Below are 23069 nucleotides of genomic sequence, written 5' to 3' on the forward strand. Positions count from 1 at the left end.
AGCAATATTTAATTCAGAAATTCTCTTTGTTAAGGAACTTAGCTGAAAGAAAACAGCTGGATGTAGTTCAACCCTCTAAATTAAAAACAATCTAACAAGGTCTATAGGGATAACTCTTTCAGCTACATATTGGAGACCAGATTCACTTCTACCAAGTAAATGTAATAGCACTCAAAGCTAGAAAGGAAATTCCTCAGAACTGAGGTAGTTTCTAAGTATCAGCACATTTTCCAATTCCTCACAAGGCAACTTAGCTATTTACAATCCATTTTTTCCCACACATAAATTTATAACTTTTTCAATTTTATGCTTCCATGATTTATTTTCTAAAGAAAAATAATCTAGCCAGAATATCCCTACTCTACTAACATCATGTTTTAATAAATAACGGGCTACTTCTAGTAAAATTAAGCCTCCAGGATTGTTTATACCAGCCAAGAATATTCCATCTTTATAGCTTTGCAGAAATTTGGTGTGAAAATAAAGTTGAATATAACGCTGACCCTGAGCTAACAAGTAATTAATGCTTCAATATAAAAATAGAAAATTATCCTTACAACACAAGGGTGGAATACAGCAAACCCTCCCTCTCTCTGGGTTGCTCTCCTGGCTGGATCCCAGCATCCAGCCAGACCTAAAGGCTACCTAAAGCAGGAGGAGACACATGCAGAATAATTTTTGAGTCTTTCTGAAGACTTCCCCCCCAACTCTTTTAAAAATTATTTAATATCTTTTTCTTAAAAATATACTTTTCCTTTATTAATGAGTTGCTGTACCACAACACTGTTCCAGCTGCAAAAGCATACGTAGAGAGAGATGGGCATCTTGCATAGCTTCGAAAAGCTGCAGTCACTCTGTGCCCGGGCACTGGCTCCCAGGGGACCAAGAGCACCAAAAAGGAGGCATCTTCGGCCCTGCCAGCAACAGTGCAACAGGGCACCCTGCCCAGCCTTCCCTTCTGCCCCTGGTCAGAGAGGAGACAAAACTTTTGCTAAAACAAAACCAACAGTTCCCCCTCCTTCACCCCCCGGCAAAGTATTCCTAAAAATAAAAAATAGAAAAAAAATAATCCAGCATTCATCTAACAAATTTGCAGACAAGACACGTGTTGGCATTTGGATCTGTGACACGACAAGTTGCTTCCAACCGAACAAGTTTAATGCCTTATTCCCACTGGAGATGCACTTCAGGAACTGACCTACATGAGTTACAGCTAATTGCAAGGATCCTGGGGAACGAATGATAATTCTTCTTAGCATCTGCAAAACTGGAATTCTCTGTAGTCTCTTCCAATTTAACCAAACATCCTGTAAAGAAAGTACAGCCTGCTCCTGGCATTACCACCTTATGCAAATGGGGCACTTGGCACACTGACCAGTTCTGTCTTCATGTTGTTTCGCTGCATAATAAAGACAAATTACTTCCACTTTTTTCCAGATAAGGCAACTAACATTACGTGGATAAATGGGAAGTTAACTACATGAAACATGTTTTCTGCTTGTTTGGTAATTATTTTTTCCCCATAAGATAAACATGATAAATAAAACCTGCTTCTGTACAGATATTTCTCATTTCAGAAACACATACTTGTTACATGCCAAGAAAGGACCCTGGGTTTCTTCTTTTTGTAAGAAATGTGGTAAAATAAAAATAAAAAATAAAAAAGTGATAAAGACAAATGCAGAGCTAACTACAGGCTTGTATATACATTTCTGTTATCCACCTCTATCATGGACTCTTGGTGAACGGGACAGACTGGTAGGCCCCATTCCTGTTATTCCCAGAATAGCAAGGGAAAAAAATCAGTATCTTAAAACCAGTGGCAACATAGTAAAAACTGTACACTGTTGTCCATTAACTTAAAAAGCAAAGTCACTAGATGGTATAAAAGTGAAAGCAGGTGCCTTCTAACTTTGATAATAAGTCTTTTTTTCCCCCTATGCTGCACAATTATCTCCATTGTCTTTGCATGGCCAAGAACAAAATGCTAAGGAACAAGGCTGCTTGTGATAAACCGCTACTGGTAGCGGCAGAAGTGTTCGCTTTTTTATCGCTCTTGTTGGAGTTTCCAGTAACTTCAGTTGCATTGAACTCGAACTCCGGGGAGCACTGCTGGAACTCGCAGCCGCTGCCGCTCTCCTCCCCGCTGCTCTCCTCACCTGCAGGAAACACACACACACACACCCTGTAGCCCTCTGCCATCTGCAGCTCAACGCTTTGTTTGCAAAAGGCAGCAAGGAAAAGAAAAAAAAACAAAAGCACAATATGCAGATGCCTCCGTGATGCTCCTGGTGTAAGGAGACTGCCGACACCTCACAGCGGGCAGTATTTCAGCATTTACGAGACTCTGCACACAGCCTGCCAGCCATGCAATTTCTCACCCTCCTTACTAACTCACAGATAGCTGAAGCTTAACTAGCTACCCCATGTTAGCATGAACTCCAATTAAAAGGAGGAAGCAAAAAAATAAAGCAAAAGGCAAACAACAGCAAACGTACTGATGTCAATGAAGTCAACGTCGTTCCCACTGTATGCGTTCTTCAGCTTGTTGGTCATCACCCGCAGAGCCATGATTTGCCGGCGAATCACCATGTCTGGCTTGGTAATATCGACTTCCACCTCTGGGTTATTCACCTGACTTGCCAAGCCGTTTCCAGTCACTGCAAAGTCATATCTAAAAAGAAACCATTCCTGACGTTACTGGAGCTGCAGCTCTGCAGGGACCACACTGAGGGGTGAGAGTGTGGAAATTCAGTGATGCCAACCCCCCTTCTCCACTCAGGTGATTTTCCGAGCCTAATGCTTTCTTCCCACATGCAAGCCCACATGGAGCACTTCTCTGGCTTCTTAGCATGAGAAATTAATCGGTGTTCTTATGTATCCTGTGCCCTCTACATGCCTTCCTTTTACCTGCGGGTGGTGGGGTGGGGTGGAATTTTCTCCTCAGTTTGAAAAAAGGAAGATTTAGGGTTTATAATAATAATGGCTTAACAGCAGCATAAGTCAGCTTGCGGCAAGGCAACAGAGCAACACAAGCTATTGAGATGCCCTGATGTCCAGTTAGATGACACTTGTGGGAAAACAGCCTTTGGGGTCATAGCTATACCAGAGAAACCTACAGGAACTGTTGGAGGCAAGAGTCATTCTGGCTTTGCATAATGCACCTCAACAATAAAGCTGCGGTACTACATATGGACTGCTCACCACATAGACACGAGATGCAGTTTCTCCAATAACTCCAGCAGGAAAAACATCTGTGATTTTGAAAATGAGATGACATAACCCAACTTACTGGTAGACAACAGACATCCTACTCTGCCTGAGGATGTGTGCATGCTCAGGTCTGCACCGCTACACATCTGAACACAAGGACAATCTGCTGGTTTAAATGAGCTACTGAGCAATAAAACCCAACAGAATATATCTCCTGAAACAGGCACTACATGTGCATGAGAAATGCACTACAAATGTAGTGTCATCTTACAGAGTACGAAATGACTCCTTTTATCTTACAGACCAGATATATGACACTGCTTTCTAATTCCAATTACCTGACTTGCAAGAAAAATCACTGTTTAACAGAAGAAGAAAATATTATTTTTGCTTAATTACAGTACCAACATTAGTTCCTGCAGACAGGAGGGCAGACCCATTTCTTGTGACAGAGACCCAAACCATCAAGCTAGCTGAGCAATGCAGTTTCAGGCACCCAAGAAACAGTGCAAAATTTATGCAGTAATCCTGCACACCAGAAATATCAAAATATTAAGAGCAAAAACTGTAAATATGAAGAAAAACTGCTGGAAAACCCTGGACTTATATATATATATATATATATATATATATATATATATATATATATACATACATACACACACACACACAATGAACATCTTGGATTTTGCTTATTTCCTCAGTAAGCAAACAGGAAAAAAAACCCTTCTATTTCCAAAATAAAAGTTACAGTTACATAAACCATATGACAGAAATCCTTTGGCTTATTCATGTGTTGGTAATTTCTTCCCTAAGAAAAAAAAGTGGTTTCGTAACTATTTTTCCACAAAAAGTGTGCATGAAAACCACTGGTCCCATTGTGCCACTGTCCTCACCAGCAGAGAAGCAGACCTTTCTCCGGCCTCCAACTCCTTTGTCCTTGCTCATCAAGAAACCCAGAAATAGCTCCTGGTAACCATCACGCAAGAAGCACAAAGTGGGGGCACTGATGCAACAACACAATGTGAGCATCTCCAGTCTTTTAGCCAAGGCTTTGTACATCTCACCTCCCTAGACCTGCCAGTGGTCAGTAAGAGTCCTAAGTGCAAAGAGAGATGTCGCATCTAGCTATCTTTTAAAACAAACCACCACATAGAGCTCAGACAACCCTTTAGCTTTGCATTCAAGCTCTCTTGCCTACAAGAAGACGAGCCAAGGGAGCAGCCAGGCTCAGGGGAGATGTGTGTGAGCCCTGGAAGAGCAGAAGCTCATGGTGTTAGGCCAGCATACGGGGACAAACTGAGGGGGAGCGTTCACCCAGTACAGGGGTTTCTCCAAACCTGCTCTTGGCGCTCCCATTCCAGCACTCGTTCTCGTTGACAGTGCCTACAGACATCTTTTCATCGTTGCAAATGTTGCCAGGGAGAGATGACCAAAATTTTTTGGCTTGCTTCAGCTTTTCTTTTACATCAGTAACCTATTAAAGAAAAAAAAAAAGGCATAATCCAGAATACCAAACACTCATTAAAAGTGAAGCTGGAAAGGTATTTTTATCCTAACAGACGTGTACAGGCCAGATCTTTAGGCTGCATGTAAAGTTGCGTCGTTTTGATGGTTGATTTACTTTTTAATACAAAATTAAACACCACTCTTCAAACACATATTACTCATAAGCAAAGCCTTTAAACAGGCACTTTCTGACACACAAGCATTGAGGTAATTTACATCCAGAGCCATGGACAGATTACACCCCTCAGAGAGTTTAAGGCAGCCAAGGAATATTTAAGAAAGAAAAGAGAAAACCACCAACCAACAACTATAAATTACAAGTGGAAAAAGCACACCACGCTACATGGGGGAGTAGCACCTGCACAGTACCGGCCAGACAGGGCACTCACCAGCCTGTCCAAGCTCGTGCCAGCGGCTGTAGTTGGCCGCTCCTCCGGGTTGTATGGTCTAAAGCGAGCGCTGAAACCACTTTCAGAGACAGAGCGAGCGGTTCGACCTTGTGCAAGTGTTTTTGGCTGGCCACATCCCTGGAAAACCTATGCAAGAGAAGGAAACAGTTTTACAAAATGGGAGTTCACGAGAGACCTCCTCTTCAGAACCCAGAGGGAAATATACTGGACAAATAAAGCCAGCGTCCCCACTGCCCATTTACCTTCTGAGACACCTGCATGCTGTTCTCCTGCATGTTCATGATTGCATCTGAAATTTTCACATCAATGGGATCCATGACTGACTCAATATTAAAAGGCCCCTCCAGCCTCTCTGCTACCAGCAGCATCGAATCTAACACAAAGAGAAATGAAAGCTTTTAATGGAGCTGCTTCAAGGATAACACACATCAAGCACACGGGGATGCACAGACCCTCTGCTCCAAAACGTGCATTTCAAGCATGCTCCTGAGCAGAACAACATCCCCTCCCCATCACTCATAAAAGGCAGTGTGGTGTTGCATTTGAAACTCCACACAATCCGATGTGAACAAGCGACTAGTTTGCTCTGCACGAAGACATCAAGGCAAGACGTGGCCATGACCAGCCCAGCAGGGCTGGCCAGCGAGAACCACGCGGGTGCCACGGCAGTGCACAGACGTTAACCACCACAGCATCACTTCTGACTAGCGCACGTCTGCAGGAAACATTGTGCTGCATTCCCAGCACCTATAACCCAGCACCGGACTGGCTGGCACTTACTGGGCTGCCAGCACTCGGCCGTGGGCTCATACACATCAAAAGCGACGCTAAGTGAGGGAGAGCCTTTGCAGTCTGCCAAAATGTAGTCTGTAATCAGCTACTCCCACGAAAACTAGCATTACTAAAACCCTCCTCTCCATACTTATTTATTAAAGGTTTCCTTGTGTCACTTGTTTTTAAAGACTGCTTTCAGAGCTGAAAGAGAGAGCGAGCCACCGGCTTCGTCATGCCAGTCCTGACCATCAGACACTGACACAGAAGGGTCCAAGAGCACCACCGCCACGGCCTCTCCCTTACAGAGGGCTACAGACTTGGCTGTCTGGAGGCAGCCAAGACATGGGACTGTATGGTCTGGCATTACATGGACACAAGGGAGAGTGCAGGAGACCAGGACAAATGCTGTGCACTAATGATATATATGGCACATGTTCTATGCAAGGGGAGATGGAAAAGTCCCTCAGCCAACACGGGCTCAGTCCTCCCGTGCTGACACGCACGTACTCTTCAAATACATCATTAAACATGGCAGCTACTGTACTTCCATCACTTCCTCTGGGAAATTATTATTGGCATTAAAGATTTCACTCTGCACTGCATTTAATTTAAGCCTTCTCTGAGCCTCCCCTAAATGGCACCTGCAGGCCCGTGTCTTGTGCTGGGCAGTCACCTCTTCTTGCCCATCACAACCTTTACTTAACATCAGTTTCCTCTGCAATCCCTCAATTCCTGAAGCACTCTGTTTTCTGCTCTCCTCTCCTATGTCGCTTCATGCTGCTACGCCACAAACTTGTAACTCTGCAGTTGCATTTTTTTATATATATATTTTTTAATTTTCCTAGCCTGTGTGATGCAGAGGTGAGCACAACAGCCCCTACAGCCCCCAAGGAAGCCCTGTCCCGAGGAGTGGCTCCCCACTCCCAAGGATACACCCATTCCCTTCCATTAAGGAAGAAACGAGTGTTTTACATTCAGTCTATTAATTTCTCTTGAAAAGTGTTTCTTGTGACGTTCATTCTCCTAAGTGCAGAAGGTACTTTCAACAAGCAGAAAATTTCTGTGGGCTTCAGTTACCAATTAGTCCTATAAAGATACTCCAAACACTAAAACATTTACTAATAGCTCTGCCTGCATGTCCAATTCCTTTCAAGCTACACTTAAAAAAAAATAAAATATGCAATTTAGCTACTTGCATATTTAAAAAATAATACAAATAAATCCCAAAAATTCAACTCAAAAAACACCACACAAGTTGCAGAAGCATTCCGAGCCTGGAAATCCACTCCGTAAAGACAACTCTGTTTTAAATATTTGCTGGGCATTAATTAAGGACTGATCAGGGGATCAAGACACCCTAAAAATTCCTTTGGAGGAGCTGCAGCATCAGTGAAGACCAGTGGTGCCACCCAAGGGATGCTTAGGGATGAAACCCACAAGGAGCTCAAGCCCCAGGAAACACCCTCACCCCTCAGATGCACACAACCAGCATTAATGACAGAGCCGCTGCAGGGCATGGCTGGAATTTAGCCGTCAGTGACTACAAACAGGTCTGAAATAAATGCATTTTTTTAAAGAAGGTGATAACAAATGAAACAAAGAGTCTTAGACTGTATTGTGGTGGGCTCCAATAAAGTGATGCTTCAAATCTCTGAGTAATGACTACTAGCATGAATATACCATTGTGCCGGAGGAGAGAAAAATGCTTTTGATGTGCTACCAAATGGAGACTTTTGTAAACAAGTGGAGCACAACTTAAATGTGTTCATCATTGTCAAAGCTTTTGGGGTTTTTCACGCAAATAAAGAACATCCCATTGCAGTTTGGAGGAAGCCGCTCATTTCAAATAAAAATATTATGAATAGACAGATAATAAAACACACAAAATTGCATAGTTTTAAAAAAGAAAATTATTCCATTTTGTAACTACTTAATTCTCTGAGTGGCCAGGAAAGGCCGCAGATCAATAAAGTGTTTGTGAAAGACTGAAAGGAAACATAAACCCCAATTCTTCTGGCTGTTTGGCGTCTTTGTAAACTTTGAGCCGGGCAGGCCATACACAAGACCATGGGAATGTAGAGCGAATTGGGTCCTTTGTTACCGATGGTGCCATGGCGTTACATGTATCACAGCAAAGGAATGCAGCCACTGCTTTGACTGCTGATATAGAAAATGCATTCGGACTCCAGCAGGGCTGCCAAAGCTGGCTATAAAAGATAAGGAAAGTAATAATTGCCCTTGGAGAATATATTCAACTGTAGCTCTTCAGGAGCAGTGATAGATACTGACAAGAAGCACTAAATGAAATAAACTTTCATTAAAAAGGCGGGGGGGGGGGGGGAGGAATAGGGGACTCTACCCAGCCCACAGTCTTGATTTGGGGGTGATCCTGCAAACTTTTACCTCCCACCAGGAGCTGGCTGGTGTCCTCACCAGCAGTATAGCGAGCAGTAGATTCCCTCTGGCAGCCACATTTGACATTAATAAGGTTGGCTGGGATTCAAGATAACATTAGCACTTGAGAGGGGAGGCAAGTTGCACTAAAACCATAAACTAAGCTTAGGTGTAACTTGTCTCCCAGAAAGATTTTCCTCCCCGCTCCCCCTCCCCAGCTCCGGTTCAAAATAACTGACACTTACAAGCCACGGCAAGGCGGCTCTGCAAGTTTGATCTACTTCACAAAAAAAGTCTGGCAGAGTTAAAAACATATGCTGGTCATTTATTACAAACAGAGAGCATGACAAAGACTGTCTCTCCTTACTGTGCTGGGGAGACAGAAGTGGATTTGGAGAGGGGAAAAAACAACAACAAAAAAAAACACCACACCATATAGCATCATCCCTTAAAGACCCTTTTCCTCCTGCATACATTTGTCCTTGCTACTGGCATTGAGACAATCCTTGGCGACAAAGCACCTCGCACTCATGAAGGAAAGCAATTCTTTTGCATTGTGCCACCAATAATCAGAAACCCACATCTTCAGCCTCACTGTCTGACTTGAAGAACAAAAGGCAGTTTTCAGTCTTAACCCCAAGATCTGGTTTAAAAGGGGAGGGAAGGAGGGGGAAGACCTTGACCATTCATTAACAACAATCATTTTTTTTTTTAAAAGGAAAAAATTCTTTGCACACAAAGTAGTACTCCAGATATGTATATGGGGAGCCTGAATTCTACATCTTTGAGCAGAGTAAACCTTTGTGGAAAAAAAAAAATCATGAAAAGGCACTGGAGATTAACATTGTTAATTCAGGAAAGCTTTTACATATACCCCCACCCCAAAGCTTGTCTGAAACAAAGTATACCCCTGCCTAATTGGTGTACAATTGTGTCGAGAACGGATGGCAAAATAATTTAAAGATAGTTAAATTAGAAAAGAAGAGTACAACTCAATCATTGTTTCATACATTGCAACCTTAAATGGTACTTTGCAAAAGTAAGGCAGGAGGAAGTCTTTGTCTTGAAGAGCCTAAAAACTCAGCATCTCAGTTTGGAAAAGCTTTACATAAGTGACTTACATAGAGAGCCACTAACTTTGGGGGTGCTATTCTTCTATTAAACATTGTCAATCTGGGCATAACCAGGCAATGAAGACAGAGATAAATAAAGGTTACTGAAAAGAAAGGAAAGACAATGATAAAAAACAAACACTAAGCTATACTATAGTCAGAAATAATCTTACAAATTCATGTTTTTTTTTTAAACAGAAACACGTACACATAAACATTCAGATGCATATTTTATACACACATACACACAAATTCACACATACTTCCAGTATCTATTGCAAGTTCCCCTCTTTAACTATCTTTAAATTATTTCACTCAGTTCAAAATCTATTTTTGGCACACAAATTATCATAGCTTAGTATTTACGCCCACAATGCAAACCAGGATTAAGCACAAGCACATGCAAGTGAGTTGTTTTTTTTTTTTTTTTTGTTTGCTTTTAAACTTAAAAACACGCAAAGGACATTTGTCACATATGCCCCCACCCCCAACACCAGATCTGTTTAATTTAGTTTGCCTCAAGTGTCAAATTGAGATGGAAAATAAAATCTGCAACATAACCAGCACCTGTTCAGTTATTAAATTGACTGAAGAAAGCACAGCTTAAGTTTTTGGTATCTGCGCTCCACCACAAGTGCAAATAGTGCCAGTAAATGTAACAAAACGTAATACTGTACTTGAGTAATGAGTGGGCAAGAAGCCCTTAGGGAGAAAGCACTGCAAGAAGAAAGCTTTGCTTCCAACCTGGAATTGCACTTATTTATTTTGTCTTGTTTAATAATCTTAATTATTGTATGTAGTCCCTGATCAGTCTCGTGTGACAGGGCTTGCTGGCTTCCCCCAAGTTTCGTTTTTAGTTGCATACCACCTACAGCAATTAGCTGCTTGTGCTTTTGTCTGTTTTCTGGCATTATGCCCTTCTCTTTCATGGGATTCCTCTTTTCTACTTGGACTAGATGTTTGCAAGTCTCCTGGCTTTGAGCTATTTCAGCAACAATTGTAGCTGAAATACTTAATATTCTCATGAGAAAGACGGCTGGCAGGAATGGGGGGGCAGGGGGTAGGAATGACAGCCTCCCAGAGAATGACTTGGAAACCCAATTTAGTGTCACATTTAACTCCCTATATGGAGCACACAGGCAAAAAAACACCTCCTGAAATAATACCCTTCATACATCCAGTTGGCACAAGCAATTAAATGAAAAGCCTGTACACAAAACACAAGTTCTACAATTTAAATCTAGCCTGAGACACCAATTATCAGCAATTTCCCTTTTTTATCTCACAGTTTAATGAAAGGGAAATTTTTTCTAACAGCTTTTTTTTTTTTAATTTTTTTTCCCTCCAAGAGCAGGATTGGAAGAGTACCACAGCCTTGTCAGTAGCTGCAGAAACTTCACATGTGCATTTCATCACACATTAAAACTGTAGTGAAGTGACTGTTCCCAAAAGATGCTTTCACGGATAAATCAAAGCTCCTTGAAAAGGAGCACAAATGAAAACATTTAACATTATCTTGCCCGTGCCCCAAAAATGCGATGTGTCGCAAATTCTGCAGTCTTGACCCAAGGTAGCATTTAATATTTCAGTCTACTCATATATTAGACTAGTCAATCTACTGCATATATCAAATAATAACATTTATAAGCATGGAAGAGAAATAAACAGGAGGAAGACGATGACAAAAGTATTTGCCAAGCACCACATACAGCCTATTAACAAAGATGGTAGCTTATCACCAAATGAGCTGTTTAGAAACAGCTTTAGACACATTACATTTAAATTTTTAACATAAAATACAGGTCTACAGCCAAAGCTCACAATGGCTGATGGAGCCTCCCAGACTGTGTAGCAAGAAAAACGGCTTTAGGAAGAACAGCTGTATGGTAACAACAACATACAAGGAGTCATATGGGAAAAAAACAGCTTGCATCTACACTAGAGAGAAACCAGTGAAAGGATGGGAAGGCTGCACAATGGGAGTCCTCGGAAGCAGAGGCGAAAGGCCAAGTCAGCAAGAGAGGAGAGCAGATCCAAAGGCAGTATGGACCAACCATCCAACCAACATGGCTGTAGAGGTAGCAAGTCTCTGCACCAAAATGGGACACTGTTTCCCTATTTCTAACTGACATTTGGTCTTTATTTACCTCCGCCTTCACATTTTTGGACACTGTAATGAATCAAGACAGAGGAGATACATCACAGCTGGGCTTGCTCCAGCAGTAAGAGACACTCCAGGCCTACAAGCACATGGCAGCTCCATCTGTCTAGTTTCCTGCCATGGAGGTCACTGGTGCAATGCAAGTCTCGCGTATTTAGAAATTAATGTGAACTACAAAAGCTTTGTTCTACATAGGTTATCACTTTCTTCCACATCTCTATCAAACACCTAAAAATCTGCTGTAGCACACATGGCTGCTCCTAAAAGCCATTCAGATGGGGGAAACAATATCAAGGGATCCTTACATGCAGTTTTAATGGGACCTTACCCATAAAGGTATTCCACTCGGTGTCCAAATCCCCTTGGTTGGCCAAGCAGCCTCTCATGACATTAAAACAGTAATTGTAACAGGGCTTCACCGATACCAGACCTCGGCAGTGCGGGCAGTACATCATTTTCAGCAGTGCTCTTGTACCCTGTGGTGTGGGGTTCACCTTTAAAAGAGAAAAAGGAGAAGGGAGAAGAAAATTAGTCCTCAGTCACTAAAGCAAACAAAACAAAAACCAAAAACAAACAAACAACCAAAAAAAAAAACAAAACAATAACACATTTACCAGAGGGCTAGTGCGAATGGAGCTGTGCAAAGGAGGTGTAATCAGGCCTGATCCACAGGTACACAGTCCCAGAGATCTCGGTTGTGGATGAGGATTTTGGCTTACTTCCTTGGGCACACCTGCTACTCAAGGATCACAGCCAGTCCTCCCCTCTGCAGAATGTAATCTGCACTGTCATGCACCCCCAGAGATGCTGAGGGACCTCTGCCTGGGCTGCAAGGACAGGCACCCCAAGGGGGACATGCAGGATTTGAGCTTAGTGAAGGTGATCAAGCCAAAAGGTAAACCGCAAGGCTGCATTACCCGTGCCCTGCTTCAAACACACACTGAAGACGACAACTCTGGACTTTCTCAAGAAAAAGTGGCAGAAATGTGATGCTTGCTGATATTCCCCCCACAAAACCCATGAAGAGCAGCCCAGGAAGGCAGCTGCTCTCCTCGGCTCTTCCCTGACAATCACCCAGCAGGGCTCTCTCACAGACAGACCATCTCCTTTATCTGACATTCAAACCCTGCAACACAACATTTACATGACAGACACCCAGCTTCATTTATACTCAGCACCCACCACGCTAAATAGCATGGCTCTTTCCCCACAGAGGTAGCAGCCTCTTGGCACAGAGTGCCAAAAGACAAGCTTGGAGGACCCTGAAAGCCAACATACCTGCGATTTTGCACTGTGGCCCGTGCAGGCGGAGCTATCTGCAGCAGGCAAGTCACCTCTGAACCCTCAACAGGGCTGTTTTCAGAAGTGACTCATGGTCATTCGCGTTTGATTCACTCTCTGGCCCAGCCTCAAAATACTCATTGAAACAAATTCCACACTGTTGGCCTGAGAAGCATTAGTGCTAGCACCACGTATTGGTACTGACCATGTGGTGGGTCCATCTGAGGCACCAAACAGTCTCCCCCAGGAGCCAGTCTGAGGGTTGATTAAACGTATGTGAAAATGGAAAATTAGGACAGGATCAGAGGAGATACGCTGACAAAATATAAACAGTCTCTAGAGTTTTAAGCAACGTACTTGCTACTTCTTTTAAGGCGTTTACAGAGTGCTCTAAATAGGTTATGATCCGAGACCATGCCAAGGGGAGGAGACACACACAAGGAAGAGAAGAGGTCATTCGGTACAAGTGGAACATCTCTGCCAGCTGCCGGGAACAGGTTTTGTGGCAGAGAGGATGAGAAGGCTGAGAAGAGGCAAACTGAGGAAGCCCCTGTACCGCACATAACAGCCTTGCTATTGAGAAGCCCATCACAGCATGAGGACTATAGAGAAAGCACAACTGCTCACTGCCTATTCTGGTACAAAATTGTTTGGCAGCACACGGAACTAGTAAGCAACGATTTAAAAACAAAGAAAACCCGTCACATAATCGGTTCTTGGCACAAGATTAAATAGAGGGCTGCAACTCTGTCACGGATCTCCAGTGCTGAAAGCTTTCATCGACTCCAGGGAATGGTGGAAAAAGCTCAAGCAATAGCTTTTACTAGCATGCACACACACACCCAACACCCCCCACGCTCAGGACTATGAAAATCTGTGGAAGAAAGATCCACACAGAACTACCACATTCAGAAGCACCACATCCATCTCCACCAGTCTGAACAGCGGTTTTTAAAAGGTGGGAGAACATCCTCAGGAAGTGACCCCATCACCTGCTGTGTGCTCGTGCTTTTCCCCAGGCACCACCGCTGGCTCCAGATAAATCTCCAACTCCTGACATCCCTGGGAACAGAATAGCTTTGCCAATAATAGCAGCAGAGTTTTAAAATCTCTTTTCTTACAAAAAGAGATTGGGGATAGAAATCTGTTATCTTTCTGCTAACTTCAGAAAGACCACAGTTTCTCTTCAACAGGCAAGGAAACTGAGCAGAAAGAAGGACAATTTTCTGTGGTTTAGAGAGCTTGGAGCTGGATTTTGGCTGGCCAGCAGTATTCAGACATCATCTGTACCCTGCTTATCTGCAGCTCCAGGGTTCAGCTACAACTGCTCAGGCATTCAGGGCAACTGAGCTTGCTGCTGTCAACAAGAGCCACTTTAATTTTTAGAAAGGAAACGAGATGCCTTCATACACACTCCAAACAGAGGGCCTGCAACAGCTCTGAGACATAAGTTAAGATCCCAAGAAATAGCTCCCTGCAAATGAGGCAAACAGGGAAGATGCCGTCAGAAACCACCACATGTCTGGCCAAGACAAAATCCTTCGCCATCATGCTGCACCGAGCACACAGGACAAAGAACGGTTGTCCCTTGTCCTGCCGGCTGAGCCGAGCCTCTCGGGGACTTCACAAAACCAAGAATTCATGGCACTGTGGCAGGAGCACACGTGGCCTCAAGCCCTCACAAAAGCCCCCATGATAGGGGAATCCTGCCTACAAGAGGAGCTGTCCGCAGAGCCATGAGGCCAATCGAACATATCCTCGCAGAGCAAACCAAACAAATGCTGCTTTCTGTGAAGACATCGTGTAGAAAAGCAGGCGAGACGGAGCCCATTTTAGCAGAGCAAAAGGAGGTGGAGCGCTCGGTGCGGAAAGCTGCTTGCGGTGGCGGGGGAATCTGATTTGGAGGCTTCAGAGCATGCCTGTTTGGGAGGCACAGCAGGAGCAGGAGCCCCAGCAGAAAACTCCCCATTGGGGCAGCATGGCTTTAAAGCAGAGCTAGTTCAAGTGCTGGGAAGAGCTCATGCAACAGAAAACAGCTAAATCAGATGATTTATAGGAGGAAAACTGAAAACAGACAAATGTAAAGGTATCATCTGCCAGCCAGATGGTTCAGTCCTTGCACAACAAAAAAAAAGTTGAGGGGCGGGGGGGGGGGAACAAAACATTATCTCATACCCAGAGACAGAACTTCGGAGGAACCCCCACATTGTCATTTTTTTCTGACAAAAAACCCTTCTCATGTCACCCCACAGTAGGCGCCAGGACCTCCACACTTACTGGAGGCTCGTCAGCAGATCCCAGCTTGTCCCACCACTGCTTGCTCTCACAAAAATGCTCTGCATCCTCCCTGAGAAGAAAATTAGCAAGAGGTTCATAGGACCAGCCAGGTGCTAGAGCAGTGTAAAGTGGGCCAGGGAGCTCCGTTAACACTACGATAGAAAGCTGAAGTTTTATGAAAGAGATTGCATGGTAGAATGTTACGAAAAATCACCAGCCAGGCTGTGACCCAGGAGGCGCCTTCGCATCTTAGGTTCCCCATCTACGCCGAGCGGCTGCAACCTCACAGCATCTGCCCCGCTTTGATATTTCATCGGGTTGATCTTTATGAATCCCAGCAGATGCATGGGAAACCGAAGCCGCTTTCCCACGTTCCATGGCAGACGAACCGCGCTACGAAGACACCGGCCGCTCACTCAGATTAGACACCACACGCTTCCTTTGAACAAAGACCCCGCATGATTTCAAAAACAAACAGGGTTTTGCTTCCTTTCCTATACAGGTTTCTAACTCTACACAAAACTGAGCAGATGCCAAAAACTGATCATGCCAAATGACAGAACACCAGTTCCTTCAAACCTCAGCCTGCAGCAACTGCCTAGAGGAGCCATAGCTCATGATAGACACAACCCACAGGTAAGCTCCTATTTTGCAATACAACTGCAGGTGAAGAGGAAGACGAAGTGGGAATTCACCAGTCCGGGTTTGTCATTTTATGGCTTCAGAGAAGCAACCGGAAGGCACAAATAGAGATCGCCTGTAAGAGAGAGTTTCGGGAAAGATTACGAGTAATTACACCTCGTTACAACTGTGATAAATGCTTAACTGCTGCATATCGCTGCAATGAGAACCTTACCCCTGGCAATGGGCCCACGCCCAGTCCAGACCAATTCTAGATCTGTCAGAGGGATGTGCCATATGTTGCACTGGCAATTCTTCACAAGCTTTTCATGTTCACTCTGCCATGCCAGGTGCAAGCTCTTAAAACACCATTGTATGTAACAGTAAACCCAGATATGCTTTGTTCTGGGGTTGTGTTTATCTTGGAAAGCAACTCAAGTTCATTCAAACTCTACTCTAGAATGACCCTCAAAACCAAATAATCTCCTTTCTAATAAAGCTGAGTCCCAAAGAAAGCTTTATTTGCTGAAGAGGATTTACTCCAGTAGATTTGAACCCAGGTAGTACATTGTAGTGCACATACCCTGTAAAAGCTTATAATAGAAGTAAATGCACTCCAAACCCTTCCTTTTATCTTGTGAAATTTATTTCCTTTCTGTGCCGTTCCATGCCACTGCAGCAATCCATCACCCTGTGGTTTCATCATGTAAATTACAATTTGTCCATGTCTGTACGCTTTGTCAAACGTGAAGATTAAAAGCTGTTAACAGATGTGTTTTGGCACCAATCTTCACATTCATACCAGACTTGCTCTTTAAAAATTAAAGATTTTCACACAAAACACAAAAACTAAGCAGAAAGCAAACAATTATGGGATTTCTGTGTTTAACTCAAACGTTTCATATCATATTTGTTGAGTACCCCCCAACTTACATTTACAGGTGAAGATGCAATCATGGTCCTGTAAAAATTATGTGCTCTCAGTGTAACAAAACCTGTTTTTTTTTGTCGTTGTTGTTTTGTGGATACATTGCCATTTTTACCACATTTTAAAATCTCACATAAAGGAAATGGTTTGCCCTGTGTCCTTAGACTTTTCCTAGTAGTTAGCAAGTGCATCTGGATGCATGCTTCTGGTACAAGCTTCACCTATCAAGTGAAATGCCTTGTTAACACCCTACATAAAGCCACTAAAGCTCAAGAAAACTGATCCATGCAAGCAGCTAAGGTTCAGGAGACTTAACCAGTTTCTTTTCCCCCTGCTTCCTAAGGTAAGGAAGGACTGAGGAAGGGTGATAGAAGTCCAGCTGTGGATGGTCCTGCAGGGTGCTGCAGCCAGACTGGCAACTCCCTCCAGCTGCCAGACAGCCAGAGGCACATTTTATCCTCTCACTCTACCCTGAAGTTAACATTAAGAATGTTAATAACAACATTTAAAATCCTGTCAACTTTAATAACTATTTATAATAATACTGATAATTCAGGCTTTCTTATTTTCCAAGCTTGCACAGTAACAGCGTTGCCATGCCAGCAGCACAACCATCAGAAAACAAAATCCCACAATTTGAAAATAGACGTAGTGAAATTACTTTTGATTTATGTTGTGTTTTCTTTAAAAAACAATGAATTAGAGCAATACTAGATAAATAAGATTGAAAGAGTGACTTCCCAGTGACACAAAGATGATCTCAGGACAAAAAAAAACCAACACAGCAAAACAAACAAAAGCCTCCAAAACCAGATGAAGGACTCTTGGATGCTCCAGGTGAGCAGCCAATTGTAAGACAAGCAAAGAGTCATCAATTTTGGGGATCAACACAGCCTTACTTGTATCATTTTTTCCTCTACTCTGTCTTCTACAAGAGCATCATCTTGGCACATGTCAGTCAAACATTCAGCTTCCTGTGAGGCAGATCACTGGCATCTCTTGGTTTGCTTCCCCACCCCAAATATTCTAATGAAAGTGTTTTGGAATTAACAACGTATTTCAGCATTTAACTGAATCTGCTGGCCTTGTGTTAGCATATGAATAATTTAGAAAGCATCTCATTCAACCACAGATTTGGGCCTCCAAGATCTTGCACAAGAGAGCACATTTAACAGCAATATTTGGTAACTGCACAGCTCTGTGCCTTGTCAGTATTCGCTACCTGTGGTGACGTTTTCTGCAGCTTTATCTGTCTGGTTATAGTCACCTCTGTGCGAGGAGAAGTTCAAGAGTGCATTTACGCTTGATTCACTACTTTTTTTCACTACAGTTTGCTTGTCCCCCCCCAAAGCGTATGCAGATGTCACTCTACCAGGGAGGAACAGCAGAACTCCTGAGAACCAAAACACTTGACCTGCTTGGTTTTAATATTAATGTCTCAAAAGGAGAGCACTGTGTGCTTGTCTCAGAAGATGCCATGAAAGATCTGTATTCTTTAGCTGTTGCCCTCCATGAGGCATAGCATTATACCATCCTGTGTGCTGCCACCACGCTACCCCTGCTGCAGGTCTCTGAAGTCAACCCTGGGCTTTCCTGAGGGCATTCGCGTGGCAGAAGCAAGTGCAGGAGATGCGGAGCTGCCTGCATCCTGCCTGGGTGCCACCACCCCGAGCCTATGCAGGGCTATGCAGACACCTCTTCCAAATGACTCCTGGGTGAACAGCTCCCACTTTCCATGTCCTCGGAAGCAACACACCCTCCAAACAAAGCTTCTTCTCTAAAGCACCTGCCTCTCCCCAACTCAGAGACACAGAGGATAATTACGAGCATTTTGTTTGCTATAATGAGCCAAACAGTGAGAGCATTTATCTTGGCAGCAATACCAGAAAACTTCCTTAGTTATCCCTCGTATTGTTTTCAGAATTAACAGCCAAGTCACAGCGTGGAGGGGGGGCAAAGAAATAAAAAGAAAGAAAAAATCCCAGTGGACTGAGATGCTCCTGCGTGATGCTGTGAGCTCCAAACCACATCCATCCATGCACGCTCTCAGCCTGTTAAATCCGTGATGACTGCTGCTCCAGTATGCTTTGAAGGCTATGTCTAGCACAGACCCTCAGATGGCTGGAGCTGAGGCAGATGCAGCCACATTCTTGGCAGGTCTTCTCAGGGTCATCTTTGATGTAGAGAAGTGCTTAGTATTGTTTTCTGCATTGATGTTTGCCCTTGACACACGGACAGAAATGTCCTTGTGCACGGTGGCTCCTCAGTTCAGCTCGGCAGCTTGCAACTTGCTGCCTGGACATAACTCTTTTTTTGGAGGTCCCTTTGTAACACAAGGGCTCCTTGGCTCTTCTGGCTGGTTCTCAGTTGCTCATGAAGCAGCAGCATCTGCTTCCCATCTCCTCTCAATACATGCACACAAGTAACGAATTTCATTTTTATCCGTCACTTCACTGGGAGGATCTGCTCTTGCCCAACGGGTGTCCAGCTTCAGATATAGAAACATGAACTTCTTTCTGATAAAGGATTAAGGACACGCCCCTTAAGTCCAACCAAGGGCAAAGAACTCACAAAAGGAGATTGGACCTTTGCTCACTGACTAAACTCTTAGATCCAGATCATCAAACGGCAGTGGCAAGGGACACAACATTTACAGAAGTAAGAGTTCAGCTCCCAAATATATTTGCTGATAAAGGTTTAAATCCTCAACCCTTTTAGTGTTTCATCATTTTCATCACCACTTCTCCTAAGCTGACGTCTGGTTCACATTCAACATCCATAAAGAAAAGTTCAGGAGCCACGGTTAAGGCAATGCAGCTGGAGGTAAGGGAGTTCACAAAGGCCAAGAGTAAGTTGGTCTATGCAGGTTCACGCTTCGCTTAATGGATGCCTGATTAGAGATGAGGCAGCTCAGAGCAAAGAGGTTTAAAAAGCCATCAGGCTCTTTCTCCAGCTTTCAAGCAGCTGTGGGAAGGCAGACTACCTGCCCTCTCCCACAGTTATCTTCCATAAATGGTTTCAAGAGAATTCCCTCTTTGGCTGCTATCATTACACTTCATTAGGAAAGAAATGCCGATACCAAAGAAGCTTTTCCACCCACTACAAACACCTCCAGCAGCTTCCTCTTAGCTTTTAGCATCTCTCAAGGACAGCAGATCACAAAGTAGGTGCATTCTTCATATCTTCATATGAAGCTGTGCATCTATTTCACATGGCTTATACCTGTACTTACAAATGAAATACCATTTTTTGTACACAAATTAGAAGCTGCTGCCTGTCCCTGACAAAGCACGCAGGGTTCCCAAGGACCCTTTCCCTGAAAGACCCTTTCCAGCTGCTAGGCTGCTCTGTAGATAACTGCATCTCATGTGGCTTTCAGCATGGCAGGGAAGAAATTCAGGAGTCTCCAGTGCTCTGATCAGACATAAGCATAGGAGGAAAAAGTGGTAAAAGAACCTCAAGACAACAACTTGTCAGCATAAATCCCCTGGGGAGCTACAGAAAACTCACCACCATCACAACTGTGGCGAGGTCCCATCAGCACGTCCCCACCTGCAGCTCTGTGGAGAGACTGGTGATGCAAACACAGCAATTCAGTGCCACACGGCTGCACGCTTCATCCTCCCACAGGCATTTGTTTCTGACTCTTGACCTCTAACTAGACCTCTCCTGTTACCCCTTGGGTCAAGCATGCTCCTCCTGACCCTACAAAACGCTGTCAGGGGGCTCAGTCCTTGACTTCACTTCTCTCTTCTCCCCCAACAACGGGGACCTCTGTCCCGTACCTGCATGCAACAAGCCTCAGAGCACTTTGCCCTCGAAGGTGTCACGACCCTGGACAGAGACACGGGTTTAACCGCGTGTCACTAATTAAGGGAACATCCCTGCAGCTTGAGAACTGCAGGACTGCCAGTTCTCACCCTTTCTCAGCCATTCTGGGCTCTGGCTTGTGTTTGCTCCTTTTTCCCCCAGAAAAGAGCCCTCTCAGCTGGGGCAGGAAATGTCAATGCCGGCAGCAATTTAACCCTGCTGATTTCAGAGCTTGTCAAGGGCTAAGTAGCAAGAAGTGATTACGGGATGGGCAGATTTCCGTCTCCCAAACGCAGGGGCAGGAAGGTCAGAGAGAAAGTACCAGGCTTCAGCAGATGACAAAGGAAAGCATTGGAGGCCTACAGCCATCCACAGACAAAAATCAGATGCAGGAAACATCAAGCAGGCAGAAATGACAACCTTGGCTTTTTTTTCTTAGATTTGTTGTTCAGTACAGATCTAGAGAACTTTGTACTTCAGGTCCAAAAGGAGGGAATTTGAGGAGTGAAGATTTGAATGGAAAACAAAAATTCATGATTTTTTTTTTTTGACACAATCTGAAAAAAGTCTGTGCTTTCAAAATCATACAGCTTTTTCACAGTTGTATACTTGGTCAGCCACACACACCTTCTGATCCAATCACTTCTGAATTGAAGTTATTTTCTAGCACTCTGGATCTGAAATCAAGCATCCACAGCTTTTCAATATTCTCTCTTCCTTCAATATTCTCTCTTCCTAATAGCACCACATGAAAGTGAAAAACAGCTGGATCCTTTAGTAGTTTGTATTTCTCCTTCTGAGGATTCTCAATTAAGAATTTTTGACTTGCTTGTTTCAAAAAGCATTAAAACTAATTTGCATTACTTTGGTCATTTTTCATAAAGATGAAGATTTATCCCTCAAGTTAATCCATGGTACAAGCAGTTATCCCACCACAACTCTTCAATAAAAATAATAAGGAAGCAAAGTCAATAGAGTCATTATATAGATCTCAGCAAAGCTGGGCTAATCCATATGTAATGTGGGAAGCCCCAAAACACAACCACAAAGCAGCAGGCATAAAAACATCAGCTTTTAAACTCACGTATAGAACTTCCCATTGTGTCTTGCAGAAACGTGACGTTAGGTTTCCACTGAATGAGGCTAACACACTATTAGAAAAGATTATTCCTTCCACTACTGCAACAAAAGCTTAGGTATTCAGCAGCACAGACTTCTGCTACCACTTCAAAAAGCAGATCTGTCGCACGATCTCCAGTGCAACTTGTGAAACTGAAGTGGAAAGTGCAGTAACTTAATTCTTCACGGAGCATAAGCTATTTTTGCAGCTGAGTGGGTCTCTGGATAACCTTGCACACTCGAGCAATTAATTCCAGAGTTGAAGGCAACTCTACACTCGAAGATCTTCAAAAGGAAAAAAGAAATCACGGTGCCACCTTGGGTTCATGACTTTTATTCATAACAGATGCAGGGACCGTAGCCCTCATGGTACTGTGTCAAGTCTGGAGACGTTTTGATGAATCCTGAGCAGATGGGGCATAAACACAATCCCTCAATCACACACGTTTACTGTCTATCAAGTGATTGCACATTCCCCAAAACCATACTGGGGTTCAGCATTCGGATCTCTGGAATACTTCATCTTAATGGCCTAGCAGTGAAAATTCCATTGCCTCTTACCCTTTTGTTTTTTTGACCATGATACCTGCCACAACACAAAGCAGCCAGAAACAAGCCACCAAATCTGAAACCCCAACCAGGATGTCAACAGACTTTTCCAGTGACCTGACATAGAGGCATGCTTAGCCTGATCCAACACCGACCCTCCCTCCCACATCTTCCTACCACAGGATGGCATCCCTGAGGCTGGAGGATTCTGTGGTCTCATCTATTCTTTTTTTCCCCCCCTCCTTTTTTTCCTGGCACTTAGGGTGATTCAAACTACTGCCTGCCCTTCCAGCCTAGTGTTTTATTGCTCTGCAACCAGGTAGAGAGAAAGTAAACCTCTCTGCTTGATTAAATGATTATACTAAATCTTCTAGCCCACAGGAAATGAACTGAGTTTGTTAAAAGGAAGTCACTTTTTTAATCTTATATAATCACTTTAAGGGGATTATCTAATACACCTGTTCCATCTACCATACAACTCAAACTAAATTACAGACAATTCTCACGTGTAAAAAAAAAAAACAAACCAACAACTCACCCTACTTAAACCACTCCAAGGTGATTTATATGAACAGAGAGGTAAACATTAAGGTGACCGACACATCACATCTGTTTGACAACCCAAAAAAGTGACTTAACCGTGAAAGTCTGTGGCCTAACTTATGCTGTGTGTGTGTGGCACCAAACACAACTGGCTCCTGCCCTGTACATATGACTCCAGCTTACTGTTATCATGAAAGTACTGTTTGCTTGTGCTAACAGCCTCTCCCCATGCCTGGGAGCAGGGAGCAAATCATCAGCTGCTCCGTAAGAGATGCCCATGACTCGCTGTAATTTCAGGGCTATATTAAGAAGAAAGTACAGTCATTATACAAGCAAACATGGTTATTTCCACTGCAGATGGTAGTTAA

At 43.6% G+C, this 23069-nt stretch overlaps 1 protein-coding gene across 1 annotated transcript in view; it reads right to left on the reverse strand.

The window, feature by feature from the left end:
• Positions 1–1136: 1136 nt before the first annotated feature.
• Positions 1137–23069, reverse strand: part of GPC4 (glypican 4) — a 67959-nt gene continuing 46026 nt past the window's right edge. The window contains exons 4-9 of the mRNA XM_035541354.2: positions 11902–12067; positions 5375–5505; positions 5112–5258; positions 4554–4690; positions 2499–2674; positions 1137–2159 (exon numbers count right to left, since the gene is read on the reverse strand). Coding sequence (XP_035397247.1) covers positions 1951–2159; positions 2499–2674; positions 4554–4690; positions 5112–5258; positions 5375–5505; positions 11902–12067 — 966 coding nt within the window. The 3' untranslated portion in view covers positions 1137–1950. The remainder of the gene's footprint in view (positions 2160–2498; positions 2675–4553; positions 4691–5111; positions 5259–5374; positions 5506–11901; positions 12068–23069) is intronic.

This window comes from Cygnus atratus, chromosome 13, assembly GCF_013377495.2.
Source record: "Cygnus atratus isolate AKBS03 ecotype Queensland, Australia chromosome 13, CAtr_DNAZoo_HiC_assembly, whole genome shotgun sequence".
In the NCBI taxonomy this organism is placed as follows: Eukaryota; Metazoa; Chordata; class Aves; order Anseriformes; family Anatidae; genus Cygnus; species Cygnus atratus.